Consider the following 26647-nt stretch of genomic DNA (forward strand, 5'->3'; position numbering starts at 1 on the left):
TGTGTGTGTGTGTGTGTGTGTGTGCGCGCATATGTGTGTGTGTGTGTGTGTGTGTGCATATATGAGTGTGCATGTGTGCGTGTGCGTGTGTGTGTGAGTGTGCGTGCGTGCACGTGTATGCGTGCGTGCGTGTGAACGTGTGGGTGCGTGTGTGTGAACGTGCGTGCACGTGTGGGCATGCATGCGTGCGTGTGTGTGTGAACGTGTGTGCGTGCGAACGTGTGTGTGCATGGGTGCGTGTGTGTGAACGTGTGTGTGCATGCATGTGCAGTGGTGGAAAAGGTACTCACATTATTTTACTTAAATAAAAGTATCAATCCTGTAATAAAGAAATACTCTGTTACAAGTAAAAGTCTGGAATTCAAATTGTACTGGAGTAAAAGTACAATATTTGCCTCTGAGATGTAGTGGAGTAGAAGTACTTCAGTAAAGTAAAAGTACATGCACTTGAGTAAATGCACTATACCGGTAGTTACTTTCCACCACACTGTGTGTGTGTGTGTGTGTGTGTGTGTGTGTGTGTGTGTGTGTGTGTGTGTGTGTGTGTCTGCTACACTTTTGTGTGTCGAGCGATAATAACACAGGTAGCAGTGTTACTGTTTGCTGGGATGATCCCAAGCATGTTTGCCATCCACTTAACGTGCGCACTTGTACCGAGTGACTGTGTGTGTGTGTGTGTGTGTGTGTGTGTGTGTGTGTGTGTGTGTGTGTGTGCCCGCGTAACATCCAGAGTGCAAATGTAACTCTGAGAGGCCGGGTGTGTAACCAAAAGGACCCATATTATGGGTCCATTTGAACTGGGGACCCCCCCCAAAATAATCATATTTGAACCCCCCCCCCAGTCTGACAAGCACTTGGAAATGTAGAAGTTGAGGCATTACATTTTGGTTTGACTCTGTTCCATATAAATATTATGGAAATAATAGAGCTTGTAGATCTGCTATTTTCAAAAAAAATTATTATATATTTATTTTTATTAAAAGCCAATTTGACCAATGTTTGACCAGTTTTTACAGTATAGCTTGTTGATTATATGCCTCTGTATTAGCATACCTCGTAGCGAGGAAAGCTCTGACAGAAAGCGGTCCCAGAGGAAGAAGACGGTATCAGGGCAGCGTCACGGCAGCACCAGCGGAGGTGATAAAAGGGCTTATTATTATCTGCTGCTACGACGTGTGCATTCCTCCAAAGGACGAGGTGTGAAGAGGAGTGCAGGGAGAACAGAACAGGCTCACTGTTTTTCTTTTAGTGAGTCTGATCTGATTGAGAGCTCCGGGTCGCTTTTAACATGGCAGCGCGAACCGAACCCCCCAGTGGAACACAGTCACCCGCTGATAACACCGCAGATAAGACCCCCCAACTACAGAGAGAGAGAGAGTGAGACCCCCGCCGGGTTGGAAAAAAAACAACAACATGATGACCCCCCCCCCTTTTTCCACTGTAGTCTGCCTAGTGTATTTATTTACTGTCATCCACGTTAGGTATATAGGTGTCGAAAACGTCACCCCCCCTAAAAAAACAACAACATGATGACCCCCCCCCCCCTTTTCCACTGTAGTCTGCCTAGTGTATTTATTTACTGTCATCCACGTTATGTGTTGAAAACGTCACCCCCCTAAAAAAACCAAGCGGTTGAAACGAGCACTGTGTGAGATTTATATTATTTCTTTAGGAGGGGGCATTCGATGCTAATTTTTACGCAAGGGGCGGGGGGGTTGGTCTAATTGTGTCAGGGGTGCTCAGGAGTGTGTGGGTGTGTGTGTGTGTGCGTTTATGTGTGTGTAGTGAATGACAAGCGGCCGCTATTGATCGCCACGTGCCTCTCTTCTCAGTCCAGCTGATAGAAGGTAATTAATGACTCCATTTTCCTCTGTACCAAAGACAAAAACAATTGAGTTTTCATACAGCAACACCCCCCCCCCCCCCCCCCCCCCCCGCCCCAACAGCAGTGTGAAGGACCCCCCCCCCCCAACACACCCCCAAGGGAGCTGTCCAAAATAAATGCCTGTACTAGAATATGCAGTCAGGTTCAGTTGAAAGTGTAGGACGAAAAAACCCGGGCAGGCAGGCAGGCAGCAGCAAGCAGCACTGCATGTGTGGATGGAAGGAGAAACGGATTCCTCCACTAACGTTACACAACGCTAAAGTCAATACAGTTGTGCGCACGCACGCACACACACACACACATACACACACACACACACTACACCCCCCCTCACACCCAATTCCACCCCCCACCTCCCCCATTCCGTTAGCGTCCGTCGGCCCATAGATCTATTTGGCGCGGTCGGTGCGAGCCGGGTTCATCCTCTGGCCTCAGCCGCTGCAAAAAAAGGTCAAGCAGTCGAGCAGAATGGCAATAACGCCCCTGAAATGGTACCATCAGTGCGAACATGATTGATCAATTGAATTCCATAGCGCCAGAAAAATGTGGGATTAAGTAGAGTATTATCCGCGCAATGAGTCGAGCGCCCGCGATGTTCATTCCAAGTTCATTTCGCCTCTCCCCTCCTCCTCCTCCTCCCTCCCTCCTCCTCCCCTCTGCCTTGGCGGATCAGGCAATCAATAGCAGCCTTGCATATCATATATCACCGCCGGCTCGCCCCGGAGAGAACATAATCTGCTGCAAATTTAGAATGACAGATTTGCACGGGAGCTAAAGCCCCTCGTACGGTATACCTACCGCCCATCCCGCTCGGCGCGTTGCCGCGCCCACCCCGCCTGCCGCTGGCTGAGGGAGGGAGGGAAGGCGGGATTTCTCGGCCTATAGTAGTAGTGGAGGAGTACATTTGAAATTGGAAATACAAAGAGCCCAACATTGTACAGTACAGTACTTGAGTAAATGTACCTTAGTTACTTTACACCTCTGAAGAAGAAGGGGAAAAAAAGCCTGCCAGCTAAGCTGGGGTGTTTTTTATTCTTCTTCAATTTTGGGGGGGGTTTGATGGCGGTGGCGTTTTTTTCAGAGGCTGCCGGGCCGGGCCGGCCAGGCAGGTTGATAGGGTCACCGGCAGATCAGACGCTAGAAGCCAAGAGGCTCATTTGTTTATATAGAGTGTGACTGAGAGAGGAAATGCATACGCTTGGCCCCGGCGGCCCCCATCCCCATATACGGCCCACCTCCAGTTACTATACCCCCCCTCAACGCTCCTATTGCGCCTTCCAGGAGACAGGCAATATGTGTGTGGAGGAGGGGGGGGGGGGGGAGAGAGAGAGAGGATGGATTGAGAGGGGGGGGGTCAATATGTTCAGGAGGAAATAGTACGGTTAAATAATGGCCCTCCATTTCCCAGTGGCAGAATGAGAGGCTCTGTCTGTGTGTAATCGCCACCACCATGCCTGCTTCCTCTCCTCTCCTCTGCTCTCATCCAGAAACACACCATCTACACTATATTAGACTATATATTTGCTCCGACGGTAATCCATCAATTACCATACAACCTATCACATGATGACCGCGATGATGGGGGCCATGGGGGGGGGGGGGGTGCTAGATAGATGTCACCTCGACGTGTGTGTGTGTATACCAGTAACTAGGTACATTTACTCTCAAGTACTGTGCTTGAGCCTGAGGGTACAACTTGAGGTATTTCTTCACATTGCTGGAGTATATTTCCAGTGTTCAGTACTTTTACCACTCCACTATAACACCTCAGAGGCAAATATTGCACATTTATACTCCACTCGTATAGATCTGCTATTTTCAAACATTCTTTCGTTATTTTACATTTGGTATACGTTAAGTATGCCAATACCTTTGTACTTTTACTCCGTTTGAACACAGGCCTTGTATAGGCTGTACTTTAGTTGTAACAGTAATCCTTATATTGTAGTGGAATTGCTATTTTTACTTTAAGTAAAATATCCGAGTACTTCTTCCACCCTTCCAGTACAATGAATGTAGACAAGAGAAATGTTTGATGGTTAAAACAAAAGAATACTGTACTGTATATATTTTTAGAGTTTTATCATTTTAAAAAGAGACTGTGCTATATAGGATTTAGCATTTCAGAGGTCATGCCTGACTTATACTTGGCCTGGTGTCGCACACTGAAAATCAGTGTCACGACGTCGTGAGCTTGTTGTCGAACTGATATTTCCGGTGGTACTGCTTGAAGAAATATTGTGATATTATAATTTTCCATATCGTCCACCCTAATGTCACCCCCTCCCTCCGTCCCTGACACTCCGACTGACCACAACGTCTCTCCCCTCCGTCCTCCCGGTCTCTCTAGATGGCTCGGACGGTTCGGGTCCCGGCAGCGACTCCCAGGGCAGCGTGGAGAGCCTACGGAAGCACCTCCGGGCCGACGCCTTCACCCAGCAGCAGCTGGAAGCGCTGGACCGCGTGTTCGAGCGGCCCTCTTACCCCGACGTCTTCCCCACCTCCGAGCACATCAAGCCCGAGCAGGTCAGTCACAGCAGGGACCGCCGTGTTGATTTTGACTGCAAATATGCCACTATTTTCGGGCCTATTTTCGCAAGTGCCTTAACACTTATCCTTTAAACTTCTTTCTTTTTTACTATTCAGAAAAAAAAACATCCGATCAGCCGATCTACAAGCTCACAAAGTGAGTATTCTTTCAAAATAGTAAAAAAGGCAAAGAAGTTTAGGGATAAGATGAGAGGCACTGGCAAAAATCGGGCCAATCTTTTGAATGAAATGTAATTTAGTTTGAGTCATGTTTTTGACTAAGCTGTATATTGGTGGGTCTTGATGGCGTTGTAATGACAGATAATACACTTGGTTGCATGCTGAAAATAGCTATATTTAGTCTTAGTTTAAGTCATCAGAGCTTAGTTTTTATTTAGTTTTGGTCAGTGAAAAAAAGGTTCGGCATATAGTTTTAGTTGACGGAATCAACACTGGTCTGGTGGAGATGGGTGAGAGGTGTGGCGATATGGCAGGGCGATATGGCCAAACTCAGATATCACAACATTTTAGACCAAACTCGATGTTGACATTGCGACGATATTATCGTATTGTGATGAGTGTTATTTTTCATCTGTCAAAAACAGCGGAAAAAGACAAGCTTGCGAGAAATGTTTTTTTTACATTTTGGCAATTTTTTACAAGTGATTAAAACCATACGCCTACGATATCCAGAATCCCAGACGATATCTTGCCTCATATTGTAACATCGATATATTGCCCAGCACTATGATGAAGAGGGGGCGGTCTCAACTACAGCCCGAACCATGCCAGAATTTGGAGTCCTAGACCACCGATGTTGAAAATAGTTTCTAAAATAGCTGATCTACAATGGAGCTTGTAGATCTGCTGTTCTTGAATTAGTTTGAAAACGATATCCAACATCTTTCACCAAGAATGCATATGCCCAAAGTATAGACCAGACGGATATATGGGTCGGGCTCCTGTCTCAACAACAACAACAACAGCATCATGTATATTTCCAAACCTCTGATGCTCTACGTATGTTCTAGTCTACCTCAGTCCGCCCTTGGGTTACATTACGTTACGCCCACGGTGAAATAACACAGATTGATTTCTTCAATTTCTGCCCGAGAAGTGGTTGGCACACGACAAAAAAAAAGAAAAGAAAAAAGAGAGCACCGTACAGCTTCTTAGTCAAAGCCAGCGAGCCTCTATTACAGCGGATAACCTTTATTTACATTCATTAGACTGTTAAACAACAAGAGACCATTAATTCCTCCCTTGAAACTCCGCGCCGGGTGCCCGTGCAGCTTTCGCCACGCGGCCTAATTGAGTTCATTTTCATCTCTGGTGCGATCGCGGCGAATTACAGCGGCGATAAATCAGGGGGACAGCCCCCCCTCCCCCCCTCCCCTCAGCCTGTTATACAGACCCTAATGCAGCTAATTACCAAACTGATTTCTACGGCAAGATCAATACCAAAACGAATTGGAAATGACTTGTAATCACAAAAGAGTGGAGGAGAAGGTATAAAAATAAGGCCCAGAGTAAGACGAGGGGGGGGGGGGGGAGTGGGTAAAAAAAAACTACGTCGGAATGGTCGAGAAAAATCTGTTTTAATTTAGTGTAATATTAATCAGAGTGTTTTGCACTCTTTTCAGAGGGGCTCTTTTTTCTCCCTATTTCCACCCCCCCTACCCCCCCCCCCCCCCCCCCCCCACCCTTTTGTTTTGTTATACTGGTGAAAAGGTGGACTATTAGGCTATTAGGGGCTTGTCTGGTGTCTGCGTCAGGGCATTAAAAAGCCATTTCGGGAAGAGGGCAGGCTGAATAGGCCTCATCCCTCCCACACTTCTGGCTGCCATGTGGCGGGGTCATTCAGGGCCCTGCTGCGCTGGCCGCCCGGCCCAGCCTCCTATACCCCCCCCCCCCCCCCCACCCCCAAAAACCCTGCCCTGCCCATCTCCGGGCCCTGCCCTCAGCCCCATCTGCATGACAAAATGCCTCTTGTGCCGTGCGCGGGCGGAAGGCCCAGCGGAATAGAGAGGAACATCCAAGCCTAGTGCCAGTGAACAGTTGTAAGCAGACAATTAGAGTTTATCTGGGATAGAGGCAGACAAGACCGGGGTCATCGGGCCGCTCGCCCCACTGGGACCCCCCCCCCCCCCCCGACACTCCCCATTGAGGCAAACAGATGCACGCGCGCATACACACGCACACACACACACAGACGGACACTGGTACAAAACAGACACCGACACACTCCCTCTCTCTCACACACACACACACACACACACACAGACTGACACACTCTCCAACAGAGTGCAGGGTCAGGAAGTCTCATCTCATTAACAAACAGGATCCATCACATCTGTTTGGAGAGTCTTATCCTTGGGATTTCAGAGACAACGACGAGGCCACTCGGTGCTTCAGTCTAAAGTCAACTTCAATGGGGTTGTATATATTGTCGTACCACAGACGCACACATTCCTTTAAAGACACACTGGGAATGCTTTGATTTGACTGCCAGTAGTGGGGTTATTATGTTTCGTTTAACTTTTTTTAGTTATAACTTTTTTATCACATTTGTAATAAAACAGTGAATAATAGATATCATAATAATAATGATATCAATGAAAAGAAAAGGAGAAATAAAACGGAGGAAATAAACATTTTAGCGTTCTATTCGTTGTGCCGACGGACCGCGCTCACTCACGCGGGGGGAGGCTAAAAACACAAAGGTTGATCTTTTCTTTTTTTTTTTTTAGTTTGTACTCCTCTTTAAAATGTGGCCCACATGTCCGTCCTGTAACAAAGCCCTGAATGTTTCCTCCCTTGACTGGTCACAGGGATGACTGCAGCCGAGCACAAAGAGGCAGCTGACACCCCCGTCCTTTCACTAGCTCGCCCCAATCCCTCTCTCATCCCTCCCTCGCCCTTGTGACAAGCCGTATTGCATGCATACATCACAGGCCCTTGGTAAAGCACAGAGAGAGAGAGAGAGAGGGGGGGGGGGGTCGCAGGACGCATATAGGAAATATTCAGGGGGAAGCACGGTGGAGAGATCACAGCCACGGGTTTCCTTGAGACACATTTCTCGCATTGTCTAGTAAAAAGAAAAAAAAGAAAAAAAAAGGTAAACCTCGGGAGTCGGGGACATTGTGTCTGGTCCTTGTAACCCTTGGCGATTGCAGAGTGGCTTTGATGTGCATCTCTTCTGAACCGTATCATGAAACAGTATAGCATAAAGAAATATATATATATATATTTTGTGTGTGTGTGTGTGTGGGGGGGTGACAAATCTGACCGCTTCAAGTATATATTAGCGTCCGTCCACCACACCAGGCATGTCACTACAGACTAACGTTCGGTGTGATGACGACAGGCAAACATTTGGCCACAGATAACACATACAGATTGGGTTATCGTTTGGTGAAAATAGCAGGGGACCAAGTATAGACCCCTGGGGCACTCGGGTCAACTGTATAGGGTTTAATACATCTTCTAAGGGAGGGGTGTGGGTGGGTGGGGTGTACACATCCTCTCTCTCCATCGTATCGTATATGTCTCTCTCTCTCTCTCGTCATCATATACCTTATAGACCTGATCGGCATGTTTGAAAAACAAACCTGGAGGTATTTCCAGGTAGAAATCTTGTATAAGTATTTTTTAATCTAAAATAAAAGTGTCCAGAACGTTAGCTAATATGCCTCATGCATGGTTTGTCAACCTGTGGATTATTTAAAACTCAAGTATACGATAGTCAATAACAATTATCAGAACTAATAAGTGTCCCGTTCTTCCAGAAACAACGATTTCATGAACAATACTGTAATACTGTTAATCCAATGCATAATACGTTGCTGCTGCTGGCGTTATCTATACCCGGGAAAGTACATAAACATAATAAATTGAACGTTGGTTATGGTGTTGTTGTGGTGTTAGCCCATAGCTCTTACACTAGCCTCGACAACCTTACAGGCATAATTATGCAAAGGCCAAACTTATGTAACTTGTAACGTAGCATTTTATGTAGTCATAGCACTCTTTAGTGTATCCTCAGTTTCATTGTACAGATATTATACTGTTAGACGGATGTTAGGCTCTTAGCTTGCTTATGATTCTTGATGACTGATTTCTATGTATTTGATATGTGTTGTTCTCGCTTACTGTAGGTCGCTCTGAATTAAGAGCGTCTGCTAAATGCCAAAAGTAAAAATTGTAAATGGTGTTGTGTGGTTGTGTTCCTGCCAACAGGCTAACGAGTACTCGCACGCGTCAGTGCACGCGGGGCATGACGGGGAGGTCAAGCCCAGCCTGTCCAGCAGCGCCAGCTCTGACCTGGCGGCCAGCGTCTCCCAGAGCTACTCTGTCGTCACAGGTATTGCACGGCCCCGGACCCGCGTTGTGACTTGTTGTGAGTTTGTAGATTTAGGACTGAGGACGATTCTACAAATGCTTTCTAAATCCTGACAGTTGTCAGAAAAACCTATGTTTCTATATCAGTGGTTCTCAAACTATTTCATGTCAAGGACCCCAAAAATGATATGTAATTGGCCGCCGACTCCCATCTGAAAATATGTTGTTCCAGGGACCCTCCCAGAAGCAAGGATTTGAGTTAAAAACGTTCAATCTGAAAGAATATATATATATTCAAAGATTTGTGCCACATTTTCGCGATTTTTGAAAAATAGCAGACCTACAAGTTCCTAGCGCGGCACTCGGTACCACGCTATGAGCTTGTAGATCACCAAAAAGGGTTCCCGTTCAGAATGGGTTAAGTGGTTAAACTTATAAGTGAAGCGATGTTGATGAATTCCAAATATCATCAAAGTATTCCGAGGCACCCCCTGGACTTGTGTCACGACACCCACTTTGAGAAACCCTGCTCTAGAGACCAATAATATAAAGTACTTTAACCCAATGGCATTACATTTTGTTCAGATGTTTTCAAGATAGTTAAAATAGCCGATCTACAAGTGCACAACACGTCACAACTCTATTTTCACAATGACTAAAGCAGGGGTGCCCACACTTTTTGGACTTGCGAGCTACTTTCAAAATGACGAGCTCAACAAGATCTAGCCACCAAAAAACAGTATTATCCCATAGCTGATTTTTTTTAAATGTACCTAGCGGCGCACTTGAGGAATAGAGGGGAGGAGGGGAGGAAATGGAACTGGTAGGGTTTAAAAAAATATATATAATAACTGTATAATGCTACTGACATCTGCGCAACACACTTGAAAACAAAGACATGCATTGTGGGTTTGAGCTGACAGGCACTTTTTGATGTCAATCAATCAAGTCACCTTAATTCAAGTGGCAGGTGCAAAAATACATTTTTATACTTAAATTATATATATTTCTAGGGGCATGTCATGTTTTCTACCTGCACAGCCTTTGTGATCTACTGGTAGATCACGATCTACCTTTTGGGCAGCCCTGGACTAAAGAGTATATAGGGCTCAAGTGGCTATTAATGGACCATTTTGTGCACAGCTGTCGTGCAAAAACAAAACCCCAACAACAACGATCCCGTTTTGGCTGACTTTCTCTGTGTGATTACACGCTTACACATTTTCCCCAAATAATGCAAACGCTCATCTCCTTGATGAGGGGTACAGTAAGGGTACCACCGGATGACCTCCAGTGGAAGATGTCTGGTTACATACAGTACACCAGTGGTTCCCAAACTTTTACCCCAAAATTGACACTAATTATCCCGCAGACCCCCATTTGAAAATACATGCCAGGGACCCCCATAAGAGAAGATATTTACGGCTCTAGTGATTCTCAACCAGTTTAATTTCAAGGACCCCCAGTTTTTAACATGCATTTAGGCTACAGACCCCCCATTTAATGGCATTTCTATATCTGGGACGCCAAATTTATATTGTAAAATCAATGTTAATTTAACTCTGAGAGTATACAAATGGAACCAAAAGGACCCTAACAGTTACAGTCCCATAAGGTTCCATTTGGTTCCAAACTATCATTTAGCTCAAGATGTCTGGTTACAGCAGCCACGCAGTGACTTCGTTGTGTGGGAACGTCTCTCTTATTTTTGAAAGAATGTCACGTCTTGATAAAAAATAATGAAAAAAAAACGATACATGTCGACGACGACGGCTACAGAATTATATCCCATGCATATTTTCCGGTGACATCAAACGCCGGAAAGTCCCTTATCAGGAAATGAAAAGCTGGTGGTTTTGAAGCCTTCTCTGTGTGTGTGTTTATTTGTGAGAGAGAGAGAGAGAGAGAGAGAGAGAGAGAGAGAGAGAGAGAGAGAGAGGTGGTGGCGGTGATGGATCGTGTGGGCCCATTAAATCCTGCGGGCCTTTCACACACTAGCTCCTAACTGGCTAGTGCGTTAGCCTGAATTGGCTCGCTAACAGATTGACTGGAATCACTTCTCGTCAGAGACAGCTGCTGTTCTCGCCCGCGACACGATGTTGTCATCAAAGGCTATGATAGGCTGTTGATTGACAGCGGCTGGAATAGTTCAGTGACTGGCTGCGTCTCATGAGAGAGAGAGAGCGAGAGGGAGAGAGATGGAGAGAGAGATGGAGGGAGAGAAAGGGAGGGAGAGAGGGACAGAGTCAGAGGGACAGACGGTGTGAGAGTGACTCTGAAATTAGATTTTTTTTCTTTCTTTCCACGGTATGAAATGCTTGCCGTTTTCAAAAGGTGAGGCTCCCATTGAGCGCTGTGTGCTGCGCTGCAGGTAATGACAGGTGCGGTGATATTGAATATCCTGTAGTATTAACTATCTGTATCGTATAACCCACGCCGAGCCGAGCCGTGGCATCAGCACGGGCTTCTTTTTGCCGTCCTGTCGGGGGCTTTGACAGGTCGGGAGCTGCTTAATTGAAATATTGTTTCATTGTGGCTCGGCCCCCGGTCTCTCTTTCCCAGGAGAGGGCTAGGTTTACTGATAGCCACATATTGGCCTGGAGACTAATATGCCAGCCTTTTAATAAAAGTCCCATAATTATGCAGTTGGCCATCAAAGTCAATGAGTCCACTGTGTGTGTGTGTGTGTGTGTGTGTGTGTGTGTGTGTGTGTGTGTGTGTGTGTGTTGTGTGTGCGTGGTTGTGTGTCTGTGTGCACACTGCACGCACACTCTCGTGTGTGTGTGCGCGTGCGTGTTGTTGGGAGTAAAGAGGAGGACAACATGATTGAAAACTGCAGTGGCCGGCCCTTCTCAAATGATCCCCAGGCCAGCCCCTGGACTCCAGCACTCACTGTGTTATGGGAGAAGAAAGACCCCCTTCTCTTTTCTCCCTCCTGGATATGTGGGAGGTAAGACGTGGCCCAGAAAGTTGGGCCCCCAGGAGAAGAAAGGTGTGTTTTTGTCCTTTGTGCCGGGACCCCTCCTCTGAAAGCGGTCTCGCTCTGGGGAGCACACTCATAGCAGGTGGCCTCCGAGCCACCTGGGGCCCCCCGGGGGGGCCTCCTATAGGGATACATGCCAGGGTCATAAATTGCATAATAAGGAAGTAAATTAAGAAAACTTTCTTAAAGAGGAATCTTAACACCATTATGTTAGTTAGTTTGTTTTTATTCTGGCAGATTCAAGTGCAGTAGAAGTGCTGCTGCCTAATTAAATTCAGAGGGTTTGCAATTTATATACACTCGGCTTTTAGTATCCCCCGCGCCACTAATATGCAAAGACTCGCAAAGCATTTGATTGGATGTAGGTTGTTACTGCATAATATTTTGCTTTATTGCCATTTGATAAACCCTGTAAGTAGGAATGTATGCCAAGTAGCGAAAAACAACAACATCTATATTATCATCCTCACTTAGGCTGGGATCCAATTCCCGACAAACGACGCTCCCCTCACGTTGGATAGAGCTATGAGATTATTATATCCGCTCTTTAAATGTTTTCTGCTCCCAATTAAAATTCATGCCGTTATTGATCTTGTTGATTTTTTATGTCCTGGAATTTGCATAATCTATTAAAGATGAATGATTAATGAAGTTCACAGTGGGAGCTGCATTTGGTGTTGGCGGTGGGGGGGGGGGGGGGGGGGGGGTCTGTGTTTATCTGATTGTACAACAGAGGGGGCTACTACCTGCCTGGGATGGAGGGGTGCAGCCAAATTAGGGTGGGATTTGGGTGCATTGTGAGTCGTAACGCATCGCTGCACTTCCACTAGGAAGTGTCTTCTGCAAACCGTTTCCTCTCCCCAGCACAATGAGTGTGAAGTCGCCGCATGCGTCTAGAATAGATGTCTTTGGAAATAGCAAAATGCCACGGTAATGGAAAACAAAATGACCTGGTTTGATGTTATTTATTTGAAAGGGAACATGGTTATCTTATATTCAGCCCGAATTAGGAAGCCAATGCAGTTAAACCACTCCTTATAGACATCGTTGCTAGGATGAATGAATAGCAGGCGATATAGCTGATCTACAACGCTTGAGCTTGGAGATGTTTGTAAAAGGAAATAGTTGGGACATTTGTGAGAATGTGCCCAGGATGATAGCGTATAATCGTAGATGAAAGTGTAGAAATACTCTTTTACTTAAAGAGTAAAAGCCTGGAATTCAAAATAGTATTGGTATAAAAGTACCAACAGTAGAAAGTACTCACTATAGAATGTTTCGTTTCACAAGTTTTCAAATGTATGAAATGTATAGAAATCTGGTGAAAATAGCATATAAATAGCAAATAGCATAGCATCTCGACCCATTGTGAGCTTGTAGATCTGCTATTTTTAAATGGCCGAAATGTATAGGGCTGAAGTGGTTAATGTATGTTTTGTAATAATAATTAAAGTTAAAAGTTAAAAGTACAATATTTAGATGTAGTGGAGTAGAAGTAAAAGTACCGGAAAGTGGAAATACTCAAGCTCAAGTACAAATACATCAACATTGTACTTAAGTACAGTACTTGAGTACATGTACTTAGTTACTTTCCAGTGTCACAGTCTTAACTCCTGGTCCAAAACAGCGCCTGACGCTGGGTCAGCATTTTGTGTATCTTTGGTTTTGTACCAGTGATGCTTCCTGAGCGAAACAAGCCACGTCGAATGCAGATGGTTAAATAATGATAGACTGCACAGCCTGTCACAGGTTACCGCCATGACACACTATACAGGTCTATTCCTCCAAGTGAAGTACGAAAGTAATGGTCTAGGTAGGACTAGGTAAAGATGTTTCCGTTTCTCATTACTGTAGCCTACTGTGTACTGTACTGTACTGTACTGTACTGTACTGTACTGTACTGTACTGTACTGTACTGTACTGTACTGTACTGTACTGTACTGTACTGTACTGCATGCTGTGCTGTGCTGTACTGTACTGTAGCCAGCAGCCATGCAGCCTGGCTGGCAGTGCCAGCTAATTGTGTGGTGGTGGTGTGTGGTAATTTGGTAAACGACAGCCACGCCATCTAAATGCCACCGTGCGGTGTCGGGTTTCGTGTCCTGGTGACAAACGGTTAGTCTCAGCTCAGTAGAACTGGCCAGCAGCCTGGACATTAACGTTTAGATATCCCAGTCGCCATCAGTAGCAGCACGCTAACCTTTGGACACACATTTTGATAATGAATGACTTCATAACAACATGGACATGGACGGACGGACAGGGATATTCAACGCATTTTGGCCCTGCGAGGGTGAACATTCTTTACTAAGTCATAATTGGGTGGAGTGGTCGGCAATTGTGTGTGTGTGTGTGTGTGTGTGTGTGTGTGTGTGTGTGTGTGTGTGCACGTGCGCATGTGTGCGTGCGTGCATGTGTGTTGGTGGGTATAGTCGTGTTGATGATAAATCACCGCCTCTAGAATGTTGGAGATTGAGGTCAGAGATTTTAACGGCTGTTATTGTTGCCAGCGCTGAAGGTGTGTGTTTGTGTGTGTGTGTGTGTGTGTGTGTGTGTGTGACTGTGTGTGTGTGTGTGTGTGTGTGTGTGTGTGTGTGTGTGTGTGTGTGTGTGTGTGTGTGTGTGTGTCAAGGTAAAAATGTAACATTCTAATTCTCTGTAGACTCCTCTCGGGATGACTTTACTCTGTCTGCATAGGATGGAAGGTTAAGTTCTCGCAGTCATTCGGAACGTGGAAATAAACATCATTTAAAACCGCTCCAGAGCCATGTTATACTTCTTCCGACGATGGTGTCGCAATAGCCACAAAAAACAGCAGATTTACAAGCTCACAGCGTGCCGTGTTGTGAGCTTGTACGTAGGTCCATTTGTTTGAAAATTGAAAAGCACGCTTAGAAACAAAAACAGAAAAGCTGTTAACAGAAGGAGTTTTCCACACTGAACTTTCTCTGCGTTGTTTGAAAGCGAGAACTACGGTACGAGGAAGGCTTCATTCTGAGAAGCCGGTGGTGGTACTGCAGCTATATCTGGACACGTCATTTACAAGCACTTCTGTGGGGTTACTTCTCTACGGTCCATTTCTATGCTTGATGGGATCCGAGGGCTGCTGGTATATCAGCGCTGGACGGAGAGGAGACAGATGTTGGAGAACTCTATAGCGTCAAGAAGCCACGGCTTGCCAGTGGAAGAGCGCATGCCGCTCCCAAGGAGCCCCGAGTTTTATCTTTCATCTCCATCATCAGGGCCTGTGATTTGACAGCCTCCGTCCAGTGCTAGCTTACCCCGGGCTCTGCCTCGTCTCCGGGACAATAAGCAACAGGCACGTCTGATTAGTTTCAGAGTTCAGTGGTCTTGAACGCCTCCACGCGTTTGCGTGCGTTTGTTGTTGCCTCCGTAACCTCCTGTCTGTTCGACAACGGTTGCTCAGGCACTGTGAAAACACAAGGCTTTGCGAGGAGCATACCGACTCGTGCACCAGGGAGGCGGGGGGGGGGGGAGCATTATCCTAAAAAGTTGCTGTCTTCTCTACCGCTTTGGATCACGAAGGCTTTGTATATGTTCGGCGCTTACATTAAAAGCAATGCATGCAGGCTCCTGTGCCATGATAGTAGATGCGTGAATTAAGAGGTGTTTTGTATTTAAATCCACTGCTGTCACAGAGTGAGAGAGAGAGAGAGAGAGAGAGAGGGTAGGGAGAATATTTCTATGGGAAAGGGGTCAGTTAAGTTGCTCGATTGCCTGGCATTAGGTTCACAGGGATGACAGGATTGCAACCCCCCCCCCCCCATCCCTCCTCCATAGAACAGCCTTTATCTTAATGAGGAATCTCGACACACAGTCCTGTTGTAAAACAACAATGGCGGGGCACGCAACTAATGAGGCTATCATGGTGTCGGGGAAAGAGGCATCTCTCCCCGCAGGCCCATGGCGTTCAGAGCAGGAGCCTCCACGGGCAGACGCGGCGAGGCCAGAAGACAGAGCTCACATTGATTGCTTAGGTTTCACCGGCAAAAAAGGGAGAAAAAAAGGGGAAAAAAAGAAAGAAAAACGGCGAAAAGAAAAGATGCCAAGACTCATGAGCCAAATTAGATCAAGGTCTAGAGTTTTGAAGCGATCCAGCGGGGGCCGCCGGCTGCTGCTGCTCGGCTGTTTGTTGTGTGATTTTTGTTGTGGGAATACCGCCGCAAGATTATTATTATTGTTTGTTTTCAGGAAAACCCCTCTGGGAAATATTTTTGCGCATTTGAGCTTGATTGATCGGGTGCATTTTTTTTGATCTATTATTTTGGTAACATTTCATTGGTGTCTGTTTGCATTTGATCGGATGAATTACCGCCGAGTGCTCGTGAGATTGTTATTGTTAGTTATGCGAATGAGCAAAGGAACCGTTTAAGGTCGCCTATCTATTTAGGGTTTCTTTATGAACGACGTTAAAGTTGTATCACGGTCAAAGACAAGACATCTCTGTAAGAAATGGAGTTTGTGTTAAGGGGGAATTACATCAGGAACATACTAATACATAACCTGAGGAACAAATAGTGTATCCACTTTAAAGTAAAAACTAGATACTGTGTACACTCTCAAGAGTTCCCGATATCCTTCAATATTTGACTCATAGCTCCAAAGGTAACCTTTTAGTGCAGCTCTGCACATGCAATACAGTACCACAAATCTGCAGTGGGAGTGTAGTGTCCTGTGCTTTATGGCTGTGTTGTGTTAGAGCCCAGCCAAGTAGCTGACACATCGCTGCCCTGCTGCATTCACGTTTGCTGTGTTTTGGATTTTTACTGTCCTTTTGACTTGTTTGTTCACTAGAAAAGAATATATATCCACCCGACCTCATTCTTTCTGTCTGAATGTCAGTCAGTCAGTCAGTCAGCCAGCCAGCCAGCCAGCCAGCCAGCCAGCCAGCGTTGATTTTGACAGCAAATTCTTGTCGTAGTCTTTTGAATAAAATTCCATTTAGTTGTAATCGTATCTTAGTCATCGGAACACGCTTCCTTCTACACTTCATTGTGTTCTCTCCTCCGCCTGGCAGACCACCTGTCCTCCGTCCCACCTGTCCTCCGTCATGTGTGTAAAGCGGGAGGAGCCCCATGAGGCATCCTGTGCCCCCTTCACCCCCCCTCCTCTCTGGGGACGGTGCCCTAGCTGGCATCTTGCCCCACCATTCCATCCATCGGCCCCCGGCGCTATACCGCCTCTATGCCAGCCTGCCCTTTATAGCAGGTACAGAAGCCTAATGGAAAACCCCCATGGCATCAGCATGATGACATAATCATGGGAAAGCCCCAGCATAGACGTCAGAAGCTACTGTAGAAAACTAATTGACAACAACAATAGTCTGGTTGCAAATGTTAGCAGGTCCTCAAGCTTCTCGCCGCGTTTCCAGCTTGCAGATCTTCTACTTTTGATGCTTTTGTGCGACGCTGCAGCATGATCAAGTCGGGTGTTAAATGACGAGAAAACACAAAAAAGTTAAAATACGGAGATAATAGGTTTATGCCCTAACCCAAGAAATGATTACTTCCTCTTTCAAATCATTTTTTTCAAGGCTGCAAGGGGGTCATATGAGATCAAAGCGAGCCGGCTCTTCCGTGGTGAAGAAAAGCCATAAAACCCTGTCATTCTTTGCCCTATGCTGTTATGTACACCGGTGCACAGCTGACGGCTTGCTCCTCATTAATGGCGACTTCTCTCTCTCACTCTCTCTCTCTCCCCCCTTTCTTTCCGCTGCGCTTTTCTCCAACGATGACCCTCCGCTTGGCCTTTTTTTTTTTTTTAACTAACAATGGTGTCCGCTCCGGGCCTCTCCAGGCAGCCTCGTGATGGAGCCCACCAGGCCCATGCCTGGGGGCCAGAGAGGAGGCCAAGAGAGGGTTGCATTGCATGGGGCTGCATGGGGTTCCAGCAGGGTTTGAGGGGCTCATGAGGGCCTGCAGGGGTTGGGTTGTGTCGTATATGCTACTGGCTCTGTTCTGTTTCCCTGCATTGGCCGACGTGCCCCCTCAGTCCAGCCAGGCCTGATACTACCGTCACTATCAATTATACTGCTGAATGATGAGTGCTGTGCACGGGCTCACACTGCTCTGCTGCTGCTCTGTGGGCTGTCAGCTGCATCACTATGGCTGATTCAGGACAGCCATAGATGTTCATTAAACTGGCTGGAGTTAGCTGGAGTTAACTTGTTAAACTGGCTGGAGTTAAACTGGCTGGATTTATGAGTTATTGACGCGTGCGTGCGTTACAAGATTGGGTCATGTTTATGAGGGTTTCAGCCTCAGACATCTAGGGTTTGTGTATCCGTCATTATGAAAAGCAGACTGACCACAAATTTGTCAACTCACACGCTATAGTTCTGTAATGTATGGCACGTCAAGGTTTACTTTAACTTCGGCGTTCAGTACAGTATTTCCAAGTGAAACAGGAGAGGCAGGAATGTGATTTGAACGTTTGATTGGAATGGGTCAGTTCAAGACGATGTAAGCACATTTACAGGAAGAAAACATTATTGTATTTTATTGAATTCTTAATGTTCTGCCATATATTGTTAGATAAGTGCACACTATGACCAGGGATGTGATCATATTTACTTATATTTACAGTACGCCTATAGCCCAACTTTGGGCATAGGCCACGAACAAGAGCTCTCCAGACAACCCGGTCCTGTGCCAGTTTCCCCAGCTGTCCCCATGTATGGCCAGATCTCTTGTGTATGTGCATACAGGTCACGGCACCAGGGGTTGCTTGGTCTGCCCCTCTTCCTTCACCCCTTGAGGGTTGCAGAACAGGGCGTATATATTGTGATATTGAATGCAGGTTTGCGAAGACTGTGGCCAATCCATCGTCAGGGATGTGATCTAAAAGGGTTCATCATCATTTTCCATGATCTCGACCGCGGTCGAGATCATGGATTCCACAATGCTACGCCAGACTTCCCGGTCCTTCATTGCCACCCCCAGTTCCTGCCTACTGTGTGTGTGTGTGTGTGTGTGTGTGTGTGTGTGTGTACGTAAATTTAACAAAGGTGCAGACAATCAGAAATCAGCAGACAGTGAGCGATGTTTGCGCTACTGTATGCCGAATGGAAGTGGACTCGGCCCCAGACATTTTTTGTTCTCCCTGGAAATAAAAACGTCTGGGTTTCCGAGGCTAATCGCATCATGATGCACATGCGAGCTTAGCTTGTAGATCTGCTTAATTGATGCTCACGGCCCACCAGTGGGATATTGCCAGTGGGCCCGGCCCCCAAATAATTACTATTACTACTACTATTATTTGGCGGGGGAAAGAAAATAACCGGATTAACACTGAGGAGAGATTATACAGTGCGGATTGGGATCCCAGAGATAAAACAAATCCTTGAAATTAAAAAAATGTTGAGAGTCCCAGTGACAGACCATGTTTGTAACAGTTCCCTACCTTTCTGTGCTTTCAGGTCGAGACATGTCCAGCACGACCCTACCCGGCTACCCTCCTCACGTCCCCCCCACAGGACAGGGCAGCTACCCCACCTCCACGCTCGCTGGCATGGTTCCTGGTAAGTGACATTACTGCCTCTTTATTTTTAACGACGCAATTAATTTTAGTTAAGCTCGTTATATTTTCAGTGGGTATGAAGTCCCTTCCAATTGATCATGTTCCAAAAAGAAAAAAAAAGAAAACTGTATCTAATTGCACGCAACTGCCATTATGGACTAAAATGCATATTCAAAGATGCTTTCTTGCAACCAACCGGCCACACTGAGGTCATTCAAAGTCAAACAGGAGAACCAGTGTAGATCTGCTATTTTCAGAAGATTATACATTTGAAAAATTGAAATGGGACATTATCCACAATATGTACTTTTACTTTTGGTACTTTAAGTACACATTGACTCATAAGTACTCAAGTCAATGTTGAATTCCGGACTTTTGCACGTAACAGTATTTCTACATTGCAGTATTGATACTTTTACTTACATAAAACATGCAAGTATTGTTTCCACCACTGCTCTGACCCCCCTCCCACCCTGAAGGGACTTGGAAGTAAAAGCTTGTTATAGCTTCGTTAGATCGTGGTTAGCGTGCGGTTAGCGTACGCGGACGGGGAGGGGGGATGGACATTAGACGAGCTCGATAGGCGATCACCGCAATCAGCGGCCGTGAGATAGGACAGTTCCTCTCAGTTCCACTCCAGCTCCCCGCGCTCATTACCCCCTCGCTGTCCGTGTCCGCGTCCACGCGGCGCAGCGCCGCGCTCGGGCCGTCTCCCCGTTCGATAAACACTAGCTCTTCTTCCACTGTCGCCTCGATCCCCGGACACCTAGCAGCGCGGCCGAGCGTATCTCTTTCCCCTCTACTTAACCTGCAGTTCAGGTTCACAGCAAACAGTTAAGGGTCAGAACACAGCCGGCGTGGAGGGCCTGTAAATATTTAAATCACTATCTCTCTCAGGGATGAGCTCGGGTTACACACACACCGACGGGACGGGACCGAGCGGAGCTATAGCCGGGGTGGAGCGGATGCTTTAGAGCTGCCAGTCTGTGTTTGGAGTCCGTCGGTCTGCACACAGCAAACACAAAACATACACATGTCACTTCACTCACTGACTGACTCACTCACACACACACACACACACACGCACGCGCACACACACACACACACACACACACACACACACACACACACACACACACACACACCACGGAGAGCGGGATCCACTAAACTAAAAAAATGCCTCAACGCTATTAAAAGTATGTCAAGATTTTCCCGCTATTTTCCGAATAGCCAAAAGTATAAAATAGGATGGTTAAAGAAAGTGTTCCTCATTTTGTCCGGGGACACGCTGGAGTCAAGGACCGTTGGGGGTCCCTGGACCCCACTGGTTTAGGTGCAAAAAGTACACATTTGTAAGTACTTAAGTACAAGTATCAATACTGTGGTGTAGAAATTACACCACAGTACTCAGTGTGCAGAATGTCCCCTTACACACTTTTCAAATGTATAAAAATCGTTTGAAAATAGCAGATCTACAAGCTCACAATGTGTCGCAACGGGAAGCATTGTGAGCTTGTAGATCAGGTATTTTCAAAATGGCCAAAATGTATTATATAGGGCTGAAGTGCATGAAGATGCTCTTAATCCATGGCTGACTTAGTCACTTTCTGTTGTCTTTTCTTTTCTTTTTTTCTTCTCACCCGGTGGGGCGAATGACTAAGATTTAGTGACTGGCCCCAAACACTGTTAAAGCAAAGGCCATTCCTCAGCAGCTTCATATAAAAGCCAGCCTTTATTGTCTCATAAAAAGAAAAGAAACGTGCGAGACCTGCACAGCATTGCTCACTGACACCACCGACCGCCTCAGCCCTGCTGCCCTCGACCGCCCAACACGTGGAGTAGCCCACGTGTCGGGGCGGTCGAGGGCACAGAGAGAGAGACAGACAGACAGACAGACAGACAGACAGACAGACAGACAGACAGACAGACAGACCATTAGGGACTTTTGAAGCGAAGCGTCATGGGTTAAAAGCAGGAACAGGGTATAGTGAAGCCCCACACGGTGCGACTGGGAGGGAGGGAGGGAGAGAGAATATAGAGGAGAGGGACCTGAAGGCTAAGAGAGGATTAATAGACCAATCTATCCAGCTACAGTGGAGCGACCGCCAAGGAGAACTCAGTGTGTGTGGAGAACGACCCGACCCGGGCACAGAAAAAGCACATTGTATTTTTAAACAATGTTGTGCGACAATGTTGTTTAAGCTTTGCTCAGTGGCACAGAAATGTAATTAACGGCACGAACGGACGAAGTAGAAGACGAATAGAAGTGTGTAGTGCGTTTAATTTGTATGTATATATATATATATATATATATATATATATATATATCTCTCTCTCACCTGGTTGGAAAAGGTGTTCATTTATTGCTTAATATTACATGAAACGTGTCAAATTGTCATTTCCGTACCAGCACTATAGGCTATATAACTCTTTGTTAATGTTTGCCCTTATTGATTTGCTTTCCAGGAGGGGACTTTTCGGGAAACCCTTACTCACATCCACAGTACACCACCTACAACGAAGCGTGGCGGTTCAGCAATCCAGCATTACTAAGTAAGTGACCCACATGCTGTCGTCGTCGGCCTATAATTCAAACTGAAAACGAATTCTCCAAAAACCCTGTTGTTGTTGTAATGCATCGTAAAGCTCTCCCAAGTTCTAACAGAAACCCCCAAACTGACGATAAGTACATTACAGTCCTCATTCTGTGGTTTTTATCAAAGATAATGAGACGGGTTCAAAACATCTAAACCGGTGGTTCCCAAAACGTTTTAGCTCGAGTCCCGAAAGAGAAATTAGTTATGTTTTCCCGGGGACCCAAACTAGTGAAAATAGCAGATCTACAAGCTCTCAACGGGTCGCTTTGCATTGTGAGCTTTGGCTATTTTCACTATAGGTCTTAAACATTTGTAATGTTTTCTAATTATGTAATGTCTTAGTTTTTTCTTCTTTTAATTCATGTTTTTTGTTTTTTTTGCTTATGGGAATGATATTGTTTAATAATATTAAAACAAAATGTAGGAAATGAAAATAAAAATAAAGGGACACATTACATAAAAGTGCCCCTTGGAACCATGCCAAAGAAGAACCATAATGTGTTCCAGAAAGAACCTTTCAGACCAAGGTTCTTAAAATAACTATTTTCTTAATGGTTCTATAAAGACCTGGTAATTAAAGGGACATGGAAAAAATTAAACATCGTTCTTTAGGTTATATGGTTCTTCATGGAACCACAACATGGAGCCTTTCAAGGAACCATTTAAGAACCGTTATTTGTCTCAGTGTACAGTATGTTGGTTGTTTGACCTCGTGGGTTTCCAACGGTCCGTTCTTCTGTTAACTTTCAGGTTCCCCTTATTATTATAGTGCCGCGTCCCGTGGCTCAGCCCCACCCACTGCTGCAGCCGCCTACGACCGCCACTAGGAGTCACTATGGAGAGCGGCTCAAACTGCATGGAGGCCACGGCTTGGGCCTCCACCACTACGTCGCCCCCGTCTAAGAGAGAGAGAGAGAGACACACACCCACCAAGCGAGTGAGCGAGAAGGGAAGCAACGCGAAGGAAGGGAATCCTCTGTGGAGAAAAAAAAAAAAGTAAAAACGCCCCACGTATGTTCCACCGTACAAAGGAGGAGGAGGAGTGACGCGGCATCAGTCCGTCCAACAGTCCGTTCGTCGGCGGAAACGCCTATAAGTTCAGCTTCAGCACACACACAGCGCTGTTTTGGGTTCGAGAAGGTTCCCAAAGTCCACCCCCTCTGGGCGTTCAGAACAAACAAAAAAAAATAAACATCCAAGACCCAACACAACCACCACCACCATCAACACCACCTCCTCCACACAACCCTCACAGGCCTGAACATTTCCAGAATGACTTTTAAGAGATTATATAAATATATATATTATAAAATATAAATTGACGAAAAAGAAAGAAAGGAAAAAAAAATCGGTGTGAAAAAATACCGAGTGAAAACAAAAAGTTGTGAGTTTTTATTATTTTATTATTTGTATTTGTTGCCGTTGCTGTTGTTGTTCTTGTTGTTGTTGTTTTCTCTTCATTGGAACGTCACATTCCTTTAACATCGCAAAATGCAGTATTTTTGTTCTGCTTTATACAAAGAAAAGTCCCGGGGAGACGAGAGTCCTTCAAGACGGATTTATGCTCCTTGTCGACGGCGTCGCTTTCCGAAAGGTGGCGGATCGACAGGGACTCAAGCCGCGCCGTTATCTTGTAGATTGATTCTTTAAGAGGCAACCGACACCCTTGTGCAATGCGTACGAACTATAGCCGTAACCACTCAAACCCTATTTCAGTCACCGGAGTACAGTACCCCAGGGCTGCTCTATAGACGAATCCACAGAGGGGTGGCTGCCCTGGGCGCAGCCATAGCTGAGGTGTACCCGTTAAGCGCAGCTTGATACCTATATGCCTATTGATTGCCTACACCTGGCCACCCCGCTCCATGGATTAACGTCTATAGGAGCTCGATCTATGTATGGAGCACCGATCTACAAGCTCACCAAGTGTCACATTGTGTGTGCATTGTGAGCTTGCGGATCGTCTGCTATTTCTACAACTACTGTCTCCAGAATAGGAATGCTGGGGTCCACGTGGTGGTAGTGTTGTGAGGGAGGGGCTCTTCTTCAGCCCTGTCTATATGAGACCCTGGACCTTAACGAAGGGTGGGCTGGTGCAACTTCTACTGTACGTTTTCCTCTGCTGCCCTGCCCCCCCCACATTAAAGGATAAAACATTAGCATGTGCTGCAACGTTTACCGATGGCAACATCACGCTCCCATGTGGCAAAACAATCAGATGTACAAAATGTAAATCATTTTTAAAGTGATGACACAAAAAGTATTGAAAACACGCAGACCCCGGATCTTTAAAAAAAATGGTCTTGCCAGAATTTTAAATACTTTAAATTATTATTTTATTATTTTCATTTTCTAATGTAAAAAAATGACCTAAACTAAAACAAAAGAAAAAAAAAAACCCCTTAAAACCTGAAAAAAATATATATACGATTTAGTTTTCCGTTCCTGTCACATTTCTTTGTCATTTTTTCCCCGTCATGCCGTTGATCATGCATGGTCGTCTTTGCTCTTTGTTTTGCACTATAGCAGCCTGAGGTTATTATTTGATTTAAATGGGTACATTGACTACATTCACATTCGTACTGTATTAAGTTATAATTAACACCCGTCAAGCTACAATATCATTCGAAAAAAACAAAAAAAAACACATCTGTACAAATTTCATCGTCAGCATCTTTTCCTCTACTTTGAAACGATGCATCCAAGAGTACACGTGTTTATACAGTAAGCCACAGCTCTACTGTATACACACATATACAGTATAGGGCTATTAATATATATCCCTTCAGTATACAACATTCAACAACGCAGTCCAACCATCAGATGCCTACTGTACATGAGAGCAAGCTTCACATGTTGAGTGGCTTCAAAAGAATTGCCTTACAAACTTGTCTTTTACGAACATGAATTAATATTTGCCTTTTACAACAACAACAGATATCCACCGGCACCACAACCAAGCTCAGCACGCCAGAGGGTTAACTACTGAGAGACAAAGCATTCATTGTTTGTTTTTTTTGCTTCTGGAAAAACAAAAAATATTTTGTGAATGTACTTTTTACTACATTTGCCAAAGACTTAGTTTGATATTTAATATTTTATTTACAGTATACAGTATATGTGCATAAAGAAAGCAGTATTATCTTTAAGAAAATAAAATAAGTAGTTGACACTGAACATGTATGTGGTTAACAGGCAAACGAGACATAAATGCATATAATAACTGTACTGATAAAAAGGTGAAATTCAACGAATATTCCGTCATTTGCAACAAACGCTGCTTTGTAGAACGATGTGTATAATGTGACCATTCCTCTCTGTAAATAAGATCACGCGCACACACACACACACACACACACACACACACACACACACACACACACACACACACACACACACACACACACACACACACACACACACACACACACACACACACACACACACACACACACACACACACACACACAATGTACTGGCTCCCTTTGTAGATAAAGACTGAAACATTTCCATTGCGTTTTATGTCTCAGTGTATCGATGTGTTGAAAATGCACACAACCACTGTATGGCGCGTATCTACGGTACGTACCTACCGTACAAGTTTACGGTACAGCGCACCGTTTTTTTTTGTCCATGTTTTATGTCACTATGCAATGAGTTAAATGGCTTTCTGTATTCCTCTTTTGTTGTTGGGCTCAGAATAACTAATAATACACTCCCCCACCACACACACACACACACACGCACACACACACACACTTCCTGAAAAGGATTGATGGGTAAAAACGTATCCGTACTGTAAAAGTCTAAAACGTTTGTACAGTATTAAGGGTTTTCTGCTGTACACTCAATTTTCTATTATGTCCTGCTCCATTATATTCCCTTTGACATTGAACTCGAGTCCTTGGCAACGATCAAAGATGTTGTCTGGTTTGCCGTTATAATAGGAATCCATTGTCATCATCATGTTCACTCAACTGACTGTCATATCGTTGCCTCCATGTGCAGAGACACATACACGCATTCACTCTCCGAGCTCCGATTTATGCTTTGTCGTAAAACGGTGTCGTGCGCAGAAAATAACCAACCTTCAAGCCCACGAGGCGGTGCGGACGCGACACCTCGTGGGCTTGTAGGTCGGCTATTTTCGCCGCGGAAGACCGCTGCGCGACGGAGAACAAATTAGGCCTTACGCCCACATTCACTCCTTGTACATCACCCTGGTTCCCCTCTCTTTTACTGTCACTTGCTGCTGTGCAGACACCAGTGAACTGAGACACACACACACAGACTGCAGACACCTTTTGGTTTTTTTTGGGTGGAGGAGAAGAAGCTATCCTCTACAAGTTGCACTTGGGATTTGCCTATTTCCGTCTACACGTAGCTCAACATATCATACACACCGGCGTTTAGAGGGTGACCCACCTTCAGTTAAGAGGGACGGAGACAGAGAGAGAGAGAGAGAGAGAGAGAGAGAGAGCAGAGGAGGACTGTGCTTTAGATAGTCTGAGCTCCACCGGGCTGAAGAAAGAAATGGGTCTCGCACTGTTGTAAAGATGATACAGGAGACGTGTCATGGACGCGGAAAAAGGATTTCTGATGAAAATCTATAAGAAGAGAAGAAAAAAAAGCCTCGTACGTGGCCTCAATCATCGTTCTGTTCCAATTCTGTTCCAATTCTTTTTGTGCACATGAAGAAATAAATTCTTTTATATGTCAAGTCGCTGGGTCTCTGTGTCGCCTCATTATTAGCCCCATAAGAAAATGATTCAG

At 45.4% G+C, this 26647-nt stretch overlaps 2 protein-coding genes across 2 annotated transcripts in view; both read left to right on the forward strand.

Moving 5' to 3' along the window:
- Positions 1 to 22701, forward strand: part of pax2a (paired box 2a) — a gene marked incomplete at its 3' end in the record, with an annotated part of 44410 nt that extends 21709 nt beyond the window's left edge. The window contains exons 6-10 of the mRNA XM_079512999.1: positions 4236 to 4411; positions 8654 to 8777; positions 19177 to 19278; positions 21744 to 21830; positions 22625 to 22701. Coding sequence (XP_079369125.1) covers positions 4236 to 4411; positions 8654 to 8777; positions 19177 to 19278; positions 21744 to 21830; positions 22625 to 22701 — 566 coding nt within the window. The remainder of the gene's footprint in view (positions 1 to 4235; positions 4412 to 8653; positions 8778 to 19176; positions 19279 to 21743; positions 21831 to 22624) is intronic.
- The window catches only part of cdhr1a (cadherin-related family member 1a), a gene marked incomplete at both ends in the record, with an annotated part of 275718 nt that overhangs the window by 60418 nt on the left and 188653 nt on the right, over positions 1 to 26647 (forward strand). The gene's annotated exons all lie outside the window — the stretch shown is intronic.

The sequence above is a fragment of the Electrona antarctica genome, assembly GCF_951216825.1.
Source record: "Electrona antarctica genome assembly, chromosome: 10".
Lineage (NCBI taxonomy): Eukaryota > Metazoa > Chordata > Actinopteri > Myctophiformes > Myctophidae > Electrona > Electrona antarctica.